The 16,355-nt window shown below is 41.8% G+C and overlaps 1 protein-coding gene across 1 annotated transcript in view; it reads right to left on the bottom strand.

Annotated features, from left to right (window-relative positions):
- The window catches only part of CAPN14 (calpain 14), an 84,019-nt gene that overhangs the window by 53,831 nt on the left and 13,833 nt on the right, over window positions 1-16,355 (bottom strand). Inside the window, 5 exon segments of the mRNA XM_009994823.1 lie at window positions 10,535-10,603; window positions 11,008-11,064; window positions 11,177-11,306; window positions 15,042-15,079; window positions 16,314-16,352. Of these exon segments, the coding sequence (XP_009993125.1) occupies window positions 10,535-10,603; window positions 11,008-11,064; window positions 11,177-11,306; window positions 15,042-15,079; window positions 16,314-16,352 (333 nt within the window).

The following is a 16,355-nucleotide window of genomic DNA, read 5'->3' as shown; positions in this document are numbered from 1 at the left end:
TGAAAAAAAAAAAAAAAAAAAAAGATGGACAAGAAACAGGGGTTCCTTCTACTGGACTCAGCAATTTATATTTACAGCATATGGAGTATTTTCTCTTAATTAATCCCCTAAATTCTTTCTGTGCTTAGCAATGTGTTAGTTTGATAGAGTACCCCTTTTTGTTTGGTTTTGTACCATTAAATATCTGCAAACCTCAGTGTTTTAAACTCTCAGAAACTTATGTACATTAGAAAATACTGATCCAGACGATGACTGTGAAGTGTCCAAGCCTTACTTCCATGCTCTGCCCTGTGCAAGTAGAAGAGCAGGCTAAAGTGGAAAGTGAGTTCTCAGTAATGCTGATTTCAGCTGTTCAAAAATCACAAGCCCTTCAGGTCAAAGTACTTTGGAGATGCTTAGGGTTTGTTTTTTTGGTCCATATTTGCGCAATGAGCATTGGGGAAGCCAGGAATCACAGTCTTCCACAGTCCCCAAGAATAAGCATCTTGGTGTCAGGCTAACATTTCTGCAGCATCACTGAAAGGTAGGTAGTACAACAGTAGAAGTTGGCCATCATGGATGTGAACCACACAGGCATCACCTGGGTTTCAAAAAAGGGTTCTGACAAGTAAGGTTCCAAGCTAAAATAAGACTTAGAATGATCTGTCCCATCACTTTCATGGATGTGATTAGACCCCAGTACTGAGATGCATGGTCTGACATGGGCCAGTTCCTGTATGACTTTAGACATCAGCTCAGAGAGATGAACAACAGTTCAGGTGTTTCTCTCTCAGCCTTTTAGTTTTTAATCTCTTGACACATGCATGCTCATGCCCTAAAAATAAGAGTCAGTTTCTAAGACCAGGGTTTTCTGAGCTGTTAGGATGAGGGTGTGATGTTAAGTTTGTTTTCTATTTTCCTTTTAAAAGGAAACACAATAAATGACAGTAAAAAGCCAAGTTATAAAGAAAAGTCAACATGAATCTCATACGAAAAAATGTGCAGCCCTTTAAGATATTCACTACACCCCAATTGGCCTGTGGCCATTTCCATGACCCTGAAAGGAACATGCTCATTGTGGGCTCCAAAGCTCTGCAGTGCCTTCCCAGGTTTTAGGGGAAAGGTCAGAGCAGGCATGGGCACAATTTCTGGAGCAGTATTCCTAGCTAACACCCTGGTTTTGAAGAGAGCAAGAGGAAGAGAGAGACAATGGTAACAAGACTATCTTAGACATAACCCTGCTCCTCACATTCTCCGGAAACTTGGCATTTAGCTGCAGAGGCAGGAATCTTCTGCAGCCTCAACCCAAGCAAAAAGTGTTGCCACTATCAGCAGCCAGGCTGAAAGCACCCAGGTCAGGGTTGCTTAACACTGAATTTTACCCTCATGACCTTCAGCTCTTTAGCAGTGCAGAGCTGCTTTCAAGCAGTAAGTGGTTTATGTTTAGCTGCAGCATATTTATGATAAAGAAATTCTGCTTTTACCTGAAAAGAAAAAGCTACATTAGACCAACTACCTCTTTCATTTCATCTCACTTAATGAGCACCAGCTATAGACATCCTTCTTGCAGCCATGTTTCCAGAAACATGAGGATCTCTATATGTTTCCACAGAGTAATTGACTCTTAATCCTTCCATCCACATGAGATATATGCATGACTTCTCATTAAAAAAATGGATCTTTCAAAAATAAGACTCTTCATAGCAATCCATATCCTTGGTCTTCTTTATCTGAAAATGTAATTTCTAGATTTGTACATGGTTCACTAAATAATCCATCAAAATGGGCTTTGAGAGAAAACTGGAATTTTATTAGCATATTTCTTAATGGAGTTCTCTTGAGCTAGATTACGGGTTCAAATTTTCCTAGAAAAACTTGTTCACCTCACCACCAGCAGCAAAGTTAATTTCCATTGTCTCACAAAATAGCTGAAAATATCTATAAAACTCAACTTTTTTTTCAGTCTGACTCTTACAATTAATTTGGACTCCAAGGACAAATCTCATAATCCTGTAATGTTATTAGTGATAAAGGGAACATGTAAGTCACCCAAGGACCATTTTCTATGACACTTTTCTCCACTTCTTCAACAAAAATAAAAAGGAGATAAGCCCAAGCAGCGAGAACTTCTGCCTGGTATCTGTAGTCAGGTGGGTGTTTTGCAAGTGGCATCAGTCTTGGCACTGCCAGGTAGGGTAGAATAAATCAGGATTTTAAAGTTCTTTATCTGTGGAAAGTCAGCTTCCTACATTACATAGCTGATCTGAGCAAAACAAAAGTCTGCCTGCATTGGAAGGGAGTGTGATAGAGACATTCATTTCCCCTGAACAGCTAGTGTAAGAAATCAATCCTGACTGCACTGATAAATTGAACTTCAGGCTTGGCGATATGGCTTTTCAGGTATAATCCAATGTAAGACCCAGCAGCAAGGAAAGGCAAAGGCAATCATTAGCATTTAATTCTGCAAGCAGCATTTAATTCTGCTGCTCCCTGCACAGGAGAGAAAAAAAATAATATTTTTTCCCTTCTCTTTCAGCACAGTATGGCAGCTATCTCTGAAGAAGGTGACATGGGGTGTGTGGGTATATGCAGGGGCATACGTGCAGATAGCGAGGTGCAGAAGAACTGCCCAGCGATCGCTAGCTTCTTGTCAAGATGGAAACCTTGGGATGGAATAATAATTTGAGCTCCTGGGGCAAATGAAAAAGAACTGTTGCTTATGGGGAAAAACCTAGCTCACAGCAGTGGGTTGTACCAGCAACCTGCTGGTACAGAAAAGGAAGAGGAGCTGGTGGACTAGTCTTCAGGAGACTGAGGTTCAGATCAAGTCTTGACTGCATAGCCCCAAGCTGGACACAGACAGATCACTTCTCTGGGCATTGCAGAGGGGCTTTTTTTTTTTTCTAAGTAGACAGCAAGTCCTGCTCTTTGGATCACACAGCAGCCAGCACCTTGAGGACCTGCTCTTCCTTCCCTTAGCACTGTAAGTAACAGCAAAGGGTGTTTTTGCCCTTAATTCTTCTGACTATGGATATAAACATCATACCTGTGGAGTTTTCGCCCCTCTTCCACATTGTAGCATAGGGTTGCATTCAGCCAGGGTCCAATGAGACTAAGGGGAGAAAAGTTTCCAGAGCCTTCTGTATTTAGATGGAAAGCTTGAAACAAACATCTGAAAAGCTCACAGATGAACTGAAAAAAAACAAACCCTAAGGTTTACATATCTTGGAATCCCATTGTTTTAAATCAGTCTCCTGGTGGGGATGCTGGACAGGAGAGGGGATGAACAAGGAGTCACGGACACTTGAATTTGGCAGGGGGTTTGACTCCATGTTCCCATGTTGTCTCTTCATTCCCATCACTGCCCTGTGCAAAGGTCTGTGCTGCTGGGCCACTGTGTACCCGCTCTGCTCAGCAGCCAGCCTTTGGGCACTACCTTCCCCCAGGAAACAGGCTTTTCCTTCCAAAAGCTTCAAAGTCCTCATTTCTATGGCTCCAGTACTATGACACCTTTACCTTTAGATTTCCCATTTTTGCGGGTCATGTAGTTAGGATTATATGTACTGTTTAATAACTAAAAACAAAGCTACATTATTCACCCTACACAGATCATCTCATGGTATGGTCAAAGTCCACTGGCACAGCTTGGCCAGCCACAGTAGTAGCCACTTGTGCTGTAGCCACTTATATAAACATAACACCTCCCAGCAAAGAACTTTTAGGTATGCAGGAGTCTATGGCAGGCCCCACTGTAAAACTGGTGGAAAGGAGAGATGAGACTTGAGGCAGAGAATTACGCTGCAGTGTCTTAACAGCATGTAGACCTTCAAATTGTAATTGATTGCCCAGAAAGAAATACACAGGCAGAAATACTCACATCTCAAACCTGGACCGACTTCTCCAAAGGCAGGTATCTCTCCAAAGGCAGTCGGTGCCAGCTGTCTATGGGCAAGAGCCCCATCATCTTGGGGTCATTTGCCTTGGGGTGATTTGTCCCGAGAGGATGGCTCTTCCCTTCTGCCTGAAGCTAGATGTCAGGTCTCTGCCACAGCTCTTCACTGAGGCCTCCATTGCTCCAGCCAAGCTTGTAATTGCTGTAAGTCTTAGGCCGTTTTTGACTCCTGTTAGGCTTGAGAGTAGAATCTGTCCTGTAGCCGTGTAGACAAAAGGCATGGCTGTGCAGAATGCATGCAGCGAGGTTGACAGGCACCTGGTGTACCCTGACTGCACACTAAATGTGTGCACCAACTATCTCCAGGAAACCTGAAATACTTCCAGTTGTCTTGTGGTAATAAGCTCTAGCTGAATTTTTAATTATTTATTATTTTTTTTTAAAGAGCTGATTAGTTCCTTTCAAGTTCCACTCAGTCTTATCATTACAGTATACCTCACAATCCAGCACCTCTTCACACATGAGACATTAATTGCTATTCTTGTTCTTTGCACCTGTATTTTCCAAACAGGACTCTTATTTGAAATACTAGTCTTAATCCACAGTCCCACTTTTCTTTCATTTCTGCACCCACTGTAAATCTCAGCATCTCTATAAATGTGGTGGTTAGAAACAAATGCATCCTTCGACAGCCTTTTATACCATTTTTTCCACAACGTACATTGTAAATGAGGTCTTCAGAATTGCCCAGAAAACATTATGCTGTCACCAATATAAAAGCCTCACAGCATCTGAGTAAGCATCTTTGCCAAAAAACACTTTACCGGGAGCCAGATAATTCAGTCTGAATTGTGCATGGTTTGGTATAATCATTCCAGTAAAGCATTCTTAACAATTTTGTAACAGCAAGTCACATGGCTCAATAAAGTTTATTGCTGCAAATGTTTAGTGATTCATAGCGTGGATGAATTCTGTTTCTTTCCTGGATCAAGTAATCAATAGCAAAATAATCTCCCTGCCATTACATTGCTCTGTATTAAAGAGGTGTGAAGTAAATAAGTACAAAATACTATACAAAAAACAATGTGTACAACATTAAAATCAACTGGAATTTGAAGCTGGATGTCCCACAGCACAGTTATGCCTGTGGCAGAGCTATGTCCAGCATGCTCCTAGCCTTAAATGATTCTTGCTTAACTGATTTACACACACTGTGCAACAAACTCAGTTGACACTGACAGATTTCCACCCCTCATGTCCAGCAGAGTCTTGTTGTGAACACTCTGCACTCACACAGGCTCCCCCTTGCATATCTCTGTAGGTGCCAGGGATAATCTTTTTCAGAGCACACTGAAAGAGCAAGACCTGAGCTCCTGCAGTCAACCTTTCTGGTTCTTCCAGTGCTGCTTTTGCACACAGTAATTCAGTGTTTATAACATGTCCCACTGAGTCAAGTGCAAATTAAATCAGGCTAATTTAGTTTGCATCATCATGTTCAGCTGCAAAGTCACAAAAAGAAGGAGAAGCATGACAGTTGGGAGAGGGCACATGCTCTGTGATGGGAGCTGCTAACAGGGCCTCTTTGGGAGCCTGGCAGGATGGCAGCGCTGTGACAGCACTGCTCAAGGATGCCCTGGATGTCCCTGCTCCTGCTAACCTGCTCTGCAGATCTGAATCTTGTGCCTCCAGTGACACCACAGTAGGCTACTCACAATAAATAATAGATACATCATCTGTTATAAACAAGCACAAACATACCTACTTGTGTGGTTCTAACAGTTTTCTCATTAAAACAGTATGAAAGTGATACTGTTGAGAAACAAACTGTTCTGGGAAATAAAGAGCCCACTGTTGTTTTTACTGTTCAATGTCTCCTGACTGGCAACACTTACACAATGAGGTTTCTCTCTAAATATGCTTATGCTGTTAAAAGCTTCAACACAGTGGTAAACACATACCTGAGCCATCTTTTGCTCATGTTTACATTCTTTTCTATGGTGCACCGCATTCTTGAGTCTCATGTACACTCTAAAAATATATTTATGAGATTAAGCACCTAAAAATTTAAAAAAACCCAACCCACCAGAGGGAAGGCTGTCTATGCAAGTTTAATATAACTCCTTCCTACAAAAGCATTAGAGTACAGTCTTTCATTATATGTTCATTCCCATCAGAGCTATTTCACAGCACTCGAGCTAGGCTGTGCACTGGAAAAGTGACACAATTGTGCTGCCCACAGGAATTGGGAAAAAAAAAAAAAAATAAAATCAGCAACCTATAACAGCCACTTAGCATGCAAATTTCCAGACCAAATAAATAAATGGTAAGAAAGTGAAAAAGAGTCCTACAGATAGATGCATCAAGTAACTCCAGCATGGAGTTTGATGTGAATAGTCCCACTTCTAACATGTTATCTAATCATGCTGACAGCTACACACCTCGTATCTACTATTTAATTAGCTACAACCTACATGTGCTTGCATGATTTAAAAGTACACATATTCTTTTTCTTATCCAACTTTATAAAAAGTAACTGACAAATATCCAAATGTTTTACCAGACTACTCCTATATCATGTTACAGAGAACACGTATTCCTCGCCAGTTTCCAATGACTTAAAAACAATATGACAGCAGTTTACGTATCACTGTACTGTACTTTTCAATAAGGAGAGAAAACCTCTTGCCTTTCTGAAATAGAGCTGGAAACATCACATCCTCCATCCACAACAAAGAGCTGGAGGCTCAGCTCACCACTTGGTCAATCAATGTTGGTTCTGCCCTCTACCATGGGCCTACCAGCTGCAGAACTGGGTTTTCCTCTATTAAGTGACAGGCTGCTCAGGACAGGGGCAGTTTCTCTCCCTGGCTCAAGAGCCCACATCATGAAGCACAGGCTCTGGACAGTACAACAATGTCCTAGAACAATAACAGGGTGACATCAGCATGCAGTTGGTGACAGCAACAACTCAGCCGCTAAGGTGTCACATTGTGTTCTTGTAGTGGTTGACATCCAGAAGTCTCTTCTCAGAAGGGTTATCTGATGTGGAATAGAACTCAAAATAAATATACTCATTAGAAAAAAACTTCATTTCATCAAGTCTGTGTTCATTAGGGCAAGTCTGCCTGAGGGAAGACTTTACATAAGAGGCAATTTGTAGGGCTGAGCCCAGAGAGCTCAGTCAAAATTTGATACAAGGCAGCCTTTCACATCCTGGTACAGGTCTGGTTGTCCCTCTTCTACAGCATTGCTTCAGGAATGCATTGTCATCATCATCCACTGTAAAGTGATGGGAAAGCAGGTTGAAATTACCCATCCCTGAGAGAATTCTGTGATAGTCACAAATGTACTGGACTATGGGGCATTGGAGAGTTTCTGTCTCCAAAAGGAGGAGAAGCCATAATAAAGCACAAGACACAGAAGCCTGAAGCCTCTTGTTGATTTTAAAGTAGTCTGTGAATGATCAGGTAAAGATACCTTTTTCAACACTACAGCACAAAACACACAGTTGCACTTGAAATGAAGGAGCCTGCATTTGTCAGTCAGGGAAAGGGCTTTACCTCAGATTCCTAGAGATAGATCCCTTTGCCATCTTACGTTAAGTTGCGAAAGCCCTCTGTGAAAAAATTAAATGAGAAGCATCAAATTGATAGCCAAGAGATCAACATCAGCCAAGACACCTCATCTCAAGAAAAATCTCAAAGACAGAGTTTGTAAGCTATTCACAAGTGCATGTGAGCAAGTTTGCTGATTATTAAAACTCAGAGGAGTGGCTGATACACAGAGGGCTGTGCAGCTATTAAGCAAGATCTGGACAGGTTGGAGAGTTGGGCAGAGAGGAACCTAGTGAAGTTCAACAAAGGCAAGTGTAGGGTCCTGCATCTAGGGAGGAGTAACCCCATGCACCAGTACAGGTTAAGGGTTGACCTGCTTGGAAAGCAGCTCTACAGAGAAGGACCTGGGAGTCCCGGTGGACAACAACTTAACTATGAGCCAGCAATGTGCCCTTGGGGCCAAGAAGGCCAGTGGCATCCTGGGGTGTATTAAGAAAATTGTGGCTTGCAGGTCAAGGGAGGTTATCCTCCTCCTCTGCTCTGCTCTAGAGGCTCCGTCTGGAATACTGCACCCAGTTCTGTGCTCCCCAGTACAAGAAAGACAAGGAACTACTGGAAAGTGTCCAGCAGATAGCTTAGGAGGACAATGAGGGGAATGGAGCATCTCTCTGATTTGAAAAGGCTGAGAGACCTGGGTGTGTTTAGCACAGAGAAGACTGAAAGGGAATCTTATCAATACTTAGAAATACCTAAAGGGCAGATATCAAGAGGATAGGGTCAGATTCTTTTCAGCAGTGCCCAGCGACAGCATGAGGGGCAATGGGGACAAACTGGGACATAGGAAGTTCCATCTGAACATGAGGAAAAGCTTTCTACTTTGAGTGTGACAGAGCACTGGAACAGGCTGCCCAGAAAGGTTGTGGAGTCTCCCTCCAGAGATTTTCAAAATCCACCTGGATGCAATCCTGTGCAGCCTGCTCTATATGAACCTGCTTCAGCAGGGGGTTTGGAATAGATGCCCTTCAGACGTCCTTTCCAACCCCAGCTTTTCTGCAATTTTATGATTCTCTGTTCTGTTGCTGGAAGATCCCCAAGGGTTGGGACATAGGGAGCAGCTCAATAAAGCCAGGCATGTTACTGTCTGTCCATCCAGCTGGGAAACCTCAAAATGCAGGCTGTCTCAACTGCATGCACTACAGTTTAGAGACACATGCAGTGTCTACAGCACAAGCTCACAGACTGAGCATAAGTTGTTTCATCATCACAACTGCAGACCCACCAAAGGTATATTCTGAGGTTCCCTTCTTCCTGGACAAGGTGTATTCCAAGCCATTCCTCTTCCTGGAAAACAAGCAGTCTCCATCTATAATTTACCTACCCCCTTCTATAGAAGGCTGGTGCAAACCTGCAGGGAGCTAAATCACATTAATATATACAGCCTGCATGTCTGTAGAAAGTGACTGGTGGAAAGCTTGATTTCCTCTATATCAGTCCTTTGCTTTAAATTTATTACTCTTGGTTTAAGCAGAAACCCAATCCTTCTAATTTTGACCTTGCCATTTTCATCTGGAAAAGCATCAGAAGGACCAGGCCTTAGCTGGGCAGCCCAGTTTACCTGGCCAGCCATGTAGCACCAGCCTCATCTCCCATGATCTCCACCCAAAGCATGAAGTACACAAAGCTCTCAAAGCATCTCTTCAAGTCAGGGTTACCATATCTGATTGCCACCAAATTATAAACTTCATTGCTGAGTGAAATGCCTTCATAAAAAGAAAAAAAAAATAAAGGAAAACAAATGCAACTCCCAGTTTTAGGCAGCTGAATGTGCACAGCTGTGAGCACGCACAACTGAGTGGTCTTCAGTCAGCTTGGTCTCCAACAGCTTAGTTTTTCAAATCTCCCCTAAAATTGTCAAATATCAGCCAGCCTTAACCAGAGGACCACTTGGAGATATCTCCTACAAACTTAAAAGGGTTCAGATCTGATTGCCTATACTCACAGTCCTGCTAGAGCCAGAATAAAATACACGGGGCAACCTTTGCTCATGAGTGAATGAAAGTAATAACAGCAGCTGTGTTTAAGAGGAATACTCTACAAGAGGGTAGGAAAAGAGATTAAGAAGAAAACACAAAGGAAGCTCATACAGAAAGCATAAATCCCAATGTCAAGCAGCATTTGCAAGGAACAAAAGTATTTTCAGTTCTTGCCATGGGATTTACTTTAGCAGAAGTCTGTCTCGGTTTCTCATTGTGCTTTCAGTGACTCATACGAACTGCGTGAAACACACTCCAAAAAGAGAGATACTTAAACTGTAAACCTGCAAACACAGCTACAGGACTGAGCACAAGCTCCCACATAAAGATCAGTAGCACCAAGAGAGTATTTGGTCCCATGTGTATGGTCTTCCATTTCTAGATCAAGCTTCAGGCATTAGACTGGTGAAGTCTGGCACCAGTATTGCCTCTGTTCAACTCCCAGACTTCCAGGTTCAGCCCCTGAGCTGTTAATCAGGGGTAGCAATTCACTAGACCCAGCCTCCCACATGTATCCGCACAATTCCACACAGTCTTTTAAAATTAAATTAGCAACTAGCAGGAAAGGATTTTAAAACTGGGTCTAAAATAGACTGATACTTCTGTTTTAGAGAACTCAGTGTGAGACCACACAGGGCAAAAATTAAATAGTCCATCCCACAGCAAAATATTTTCAGATATGTTTACCCAGCTAAAGAAGGAAGCAAGATGGCTAAGATGGCCTGTGGTGTTTTCCGTTTCTCCTGGGCTCTACCTACAATTCTCAAGATATTTCCCAGCCCTTGGCTTTCTCCAGCCTTTATGAGGAAGAGGATGAAATTTGCTGAGATGTGCTGTGGGCTCCCCTGTCTCCTGCACAGCTAGCTGCGTGCAGTTCCACAAGGTCAAGCTTTCCTGATTTGCTAGTGTCTTTTTTTCTGGAAAACTTCCTTAAGGGGAAAAAAAACCAAACCAACCAACCAAGCAAAAAAACAACTAAAATTTTAAACAAAACAAACCCCCCCAAAAATCAGCAGACACCAAAGGGATTGTGAGCAGGGAGATATTGCAAGGCATCACAGAAATTATTGCTATACCAAATAGAAAAGCAACCTTTTCCACAGGACTCTGAATTCCTGGATACTCAGTGTTCCAGAGGCATTCAGCTTCATGGGAGAATTAAGGTCAGAACATCTCAATTAAACATCAGAGAGTACTCAAATAAAAAACAAACAAACAACCCAAAATCTCATCACCACTCTAACATCCACACAATTAGAATATGAGGATAATGATTTCTTATCCCAGAAGCCTATCTATAGGCTTGATCATCCTCCTACTAATGCCAATGGAAACCTGGCTGCTGATTTCAGAGGCAGCAGGAATCCACCCTTCCCCAAACCAATTCCATTCCGTCACAATTGAATTGTTATTATGGAGGGTGAGAAGTTCAATAAGCAGGGCCATGTCCTGGTGGTAAAGAAATCACAGTAACATTCAGTCTGCCCTAGGAAATAATGTTCCAGTGAAGTATTACATTAATCAGAAGTATCACTCATGTCAAGGATACATCCAGAAGTGCTAAGATACCCTGGCAGGCATCCAGAGTGAAACTTAAGTGAAATTTCTGGAAATCCGGAGAGAAAAAGGAAAGGAAAAGGAAAAGGAAAAGGAAAAGATTGTTTTAAGGCATCATTGAACAGCTCTCAGAAAAATGGACCCACAAAATTCCCTCTCACTTGAGAAGGCTCAAGGCCAAAGCCTTTGTGAAACTTCAGACCCACTTGAGAAGACATATCATTTATGACGATAAAAATCTGAGGCAACAGGATGGATTCTACTAGTCTCAGAAAATCCAATATGAGCTCCCTGCAGGCATGTAATATGAATGAAATATGGTGCACTATCTTCAGCTATTAGAGAAAATGGAAAGAAAAAAATATCCAAAACTGTAATCCAAAACAGAATTTACTGCATGACCTTGAGCTAAGCCACTTGACCTGAAGAGCTTTGGGAAGCAGCACTGCAGATTAATTGAAACCCTTGTACTAAGCATATCTCGCTCTCTTTCACAGACACACTGCCAGCTCTGTTAATATAATTAAAAGTACAGGCATTACAGAAAACATGATGCTACATCAAAGCTTAGAATTCCTGGTTCATACATAAGTCACACAAAGAGTAGCATAAATAGACTCTAATCTCACTGCAAATCATGATTATAGGTTGTCTGTAGACTTACTTTCACTGAGCAAGGGACAGAACTATAATTCACTAACTCCTTCTCTGCAGAAAGCAAAGATGTTTTAATCTTGCAATAGCCCTGTTTAGTAAATATGAATCAAGTATGGTAAAGTTTTTAGATTAATGTCATATGATAACTTATGACAAATCAAGATTCTCTGTTCAACATGGTCTTCTCACAAGATAAGACAGTGGCTGGTGGGTCACTTTGCAAAGCCAGAAGAGCTATCTTTGTACTCATTTGTAGGAAATGGAACAATGTCAAATTCAGCCTAAGTGGAAAAGGCACCACATCAGTCTTTTGGTTATCTTTTTTGTTGCCTATAATGGCTGGATGGTGTTTCTTCTGTGTTGCACATTGGTTATTACCAGTGAAAAAACTGGGAAAGAAAACTGGATTCATCATTATATGTGTAAATTCACTGCTGTTGTTCAGAGAAATGAGCCACTTCAATGCCTCACTGCTGTCCAGGTAGCATTATCTATAATGGAGGACCAAATTATGAGCTTGTGGAGTGCTTTGGGCTGCCACTGGCAGACTAGATGTCACAGGCCTCATGAGAAAGACAACCTCAGGGCTCAGCTGGTTCTCATAAGTTTAAGTTATACAGGCTACCTGCATGTCTATCCTGTCTCCCAAACACAGAGCATGGAACAGCCCTATGCATGCATAGCAGAGAACAGTAAATAGGAATAGCTGGCATGATTCGGGCACATCAAGGTAAAGACAAGATGCCCTTCCACCACGTAACTGCCTACAGACCAGGCTAACTCGCCACACCTTCTCGTGGTCGTGCTGATAAAACTGTAGCAGTGGCACAGGGTGAAATGAGATACAGTTTCAGAGTTGAGTCTGAGGTCAGGCTGGTTTGGATGTCAAATTCAGAGTCTGCATCCATACACAATACCTATGTTTGCTCTTCCCCCTCATTCTTTCATTTCTTCAAACTAGATTAGCTTCACTTATAAAATTATAAAATGTTGATTCATACCCCAGCAAATCCTTTCTCTCTGGAAAGCTAACTTGGCATCAGAAGAGTCTTCCCAGAATTCAGATTGAGGAACTGGGGTTTTTCTCTAAGGGGGTATATTTTACAGAAACATTATTTTTCAGCACTTGCTTTTCCAAGATGTATTATTCAGGATCCTCTGGAGCTGAACAGCATTTATTTCAGGATTCTGTGATATGGCAGACAAAAATTTTATTATTTTTTAAAAAGTTTTAAATTACTTTTCTTCCTCTTGTTTTCCCAGCATGTTCCATCTTAATTTTCTGCTTTTCTGGCCCTATTACAGCCAATATTAAAATCAATAGAAAAGACTCCCTTTGAATATGACAAGATTCTCAGCCTGCAAGAGCTGCAATCTGCTCTGGGCTGAGTTCTCAGGGCTCCACATTTACACTGACTGAGGATCCAGAGCATTAACCTTTCAGTCCTGGTGCCATCTGTGCCATCAAGTACACTGTCAAGAGACCATCTTCAAATATTTCCCTCTTATAATCAACCAGAAAAATAAGAAATAAAATGGAAACTTTGGAATACTCACTCCCCAAAGTTTTCAAAGCAGAGCTTTCACCTCCTCATTATACTGAAGCTTACAGAATTTTTAGAAACTGACATTTGTTGTTTGGAGGACTTCTTCAAAATGCCACTCTAAGGAAAAAAAAAAAAAAAAAAAAAAAAAAAAAAAAAAGAAAAAAAAAGAAAAAAAAGCCTGTTTTCACATCATTGAGGCATCCCAGGTAAATGCATTGAGAAATGGCAGTACTGCTCACTCTGTGTGTACTTAAACCTCTTGACAGGACCAGGACCTCACAATATGCGGCAATTTCTAGCACATCTGAAGGCCACAACGTACTCAGAATCAAAATCTTATACAAGTTGCATAAATTAAAAGCACTGCTTGTTTTTAGTAACAGCTTCCATCAAAGCATTGCTATCAAAATGCAAACGTGTTTTTGTGAAATTGTGTTTGCCGAACACAGAGTATACTGCTAAATAAAAACAGCCAGCTTTTCTGAAAGGTGAAATATTTACATCCTGATTTTGTGCGCATTATAAAAAAGCCCCTCCTAAGAAAAAAAAAAAAAAAAAAAAAAAAGAAAAAAAAAGAAAAAAAAGCCTGTTTTCACATCATTGAGGCATCCCAGGTAAATGCATTGAGAAATGGCAGTACTGCTCACTCTGTGTGTACTTAAACCTCTTGACAGGACCAGGACCTCACAATATGCGGCAATTTCTAGCACATCTGAAGGCCACAACGTACTCAGAATCAAAATCTTATACAAGTTGCATAAATTAAAAGCACTGCTTGTTTTTAGTAACAGCTTCCATCAAAGCATTGCTATCAAAATGCAAACGTGTTTTTGTGAAATTGTGTTTGCCGAACACAGAGTATACTGCTAAATAAAAACAGCCAGCTTTTCTGAAAGGTGAAATATTTACATCCCTCAAATGGGATTCCTGAAGGTCATCTCTGTCCCAAATCAGGCCAGAGAGATAGAGAGATCATTAAGAAGAATCTTTCACAACAAGGATCATATGTTACTAGGAAAATTAGTGAAAAAAGGTGATGGGATACCTAGTACTTACTTCACCTATCAAAACAAGTCAGCTGTGAACAACATGGAAGGATGTATGAAACAAATGTCAATATTTCAGGGGGTGTTCAGTAGTAGGCAACTTTCTCCAACGAGTGTTATGAAGACCCTGAAGGGTAGGCTGGACTCACAAAATCCACCACTTTGTCCCCAATACAGGCAATAGGAATTAATGTTTAGGGAGAGCACATGGGCCTGGGCAGCTTATGCAGTCCATTCTCCAGTTCCCCTGGCACCCACACGTGCTGAAAAAGGGATCTTAGAGGGTACATCCTTGCCTGCCCATTAGTTTACTAATAATTCTTGAGCCTATTGATACTGCCATATCCACAATGTCCTGTGGCATTAAGTTGCAGGCTTTCAGACCCTGTCAAGTAGAGAAGTATGCCTGTCCCAATGCTAACACATTTCTAAGCTTTGTGGTTAAATCTGCTGCATGGAACCAGCACTGTACACTGAGCCCAGCCTTCAGTGGCCCCTCTCTGCTTCCCATACTTCCACAGGACTACATAACAGCTCTGGAGGAGTTTACCCTGGCAGCTCATGCACACACTTATCTGTTCATCCTCCCAAAACTCACCTTCATACCTATCCACAATTTCATTTAAGATATTAAAAATTAAATAATAAAATCAAATAATTAATTCAAGAAAAAAAAATACCACTCTCCAAGTCAGATTACTAAAAGATGGTATCCCAGAACTACACTCTCATCCCCTGCCCTTTCACCTTCTCCCCCAGTGCTACATTTCTAAAGCAGCCCACTGTTTACGTAGCTCCTCACCTCATGGAAATGCTATTTCTTTGAAAGAAATACTCAGATAATACTCAGTGGTGAGGAATATTTCCCTCCCACCATGCTGTGCAACAACAAAGGATAGGGCTCACTCCATCCCAAGAAAAGAGAGAAGGGTCTCTGTCTTCCTTTATACAGGAGTACAGAGGAGATTATGGAAAAAAAAAAAAAAAAGGAATGGCCCAGGGAATAGACTCTGCTATAAACTCGCTTGCACAAATTGCACATAGGCATGCATTGCCACTGAGTTCAGTTACTTTGAAAAGATTCTGTAGACCATTGCATGGGAACAGTACTCAGGTCCCATGATGTCTTCAAAACTTTGAAGGCATGAAGGGAGTGGGAAGTGCAAGAATGGACCAGGAATCTCCAAAAAGGCATGAATAGGAAAGACTGCAGAGCACATAAGACAATGTCACTAAAAGAAGTTTGCAAAAAGGCAGCTAACAGAAGCATCTAAAAATTTTCTCATCCCCCATACTTGAGTGCAGCTATCCATATGGCCCAAGGGAATCTGCCCGTAAACAGAAGCTGCCCTGTCAAAAGTGCTGAAATACAAGAACCCACATTCTCACTCAGCCTCTCCACAGGGCAGAGCAACAGGAAAAACCCAGCACCCAGAGATGAAGACCAAACTATAAATCTCCAACTCTTCTCATACTCACCTTAGAGAGGGTGAGAAGTGTTCCCACCCATTTATCTGGAAATGCAAAAAAGCAGACAAGTTAAAGAGGTATCCCAGAGTGTGTTTGTCTTATCTTGGGTAGGATCCCCCATCCCCAGAAGGGACCCCAATCCGCTGTTGCAGCTTGTTTTTTTTTCCCCAGTGTTACAGCTGTAGTAAGGAAGCTCTCATGCCCATACAGCTCCTCAAGGGCTGCTAGCATTTGAAATCCCCAAAACACCATTTCTGCACAAACAACCATGCTGGCATTACCAGAAGGGTCTACTGGCACTAAAAACTGCTGTCTTTCTCCAGCCTCAAACACAAACTTGCTTCAAAAATCCCTTCTGTGGGCCCAGGTCAACATTTCTAGAAAGGATAAGACCAAAAGCAGTGCTTCATCCACTGGGCATTCTATGCTGCAAGAGACCCATAGCCAGCCTCTCCAAAAGGGACTCTGCTGTCTTTTGCACAGTGAAGTATTTGTGAAGCCCCCATTAGACTAGAAAGACCAGATGATTCCAGAGAGTTAAATACTGGCAGAGGGGCAGCAGCATATCACTGAAGAACATGCTTCCTGGATAAGATCCTCAGGATGAATTCAGAGTCCTG

This window comes from Chaetura pelagica, unplaced genomic scaffold (assembly GCF_000747805.2).
Source record: "Chaetura pelagica isolate M959 unplaced genomic scaffold, ChaPel_1.0 scaffold2, whole genome shotgun sequence".
Taxonomy (NCBI): Eukaryota; Metazoa; Chordata; class Aves; order Apodiformes; family Apodidae; genus Chaetura; species Chaetura pelagica.
The sequence above is the reverse complement of the archived record's forward strand: the minus strand, read 5'-3'. Positions and strand labels throughout refer to the sequence as shown.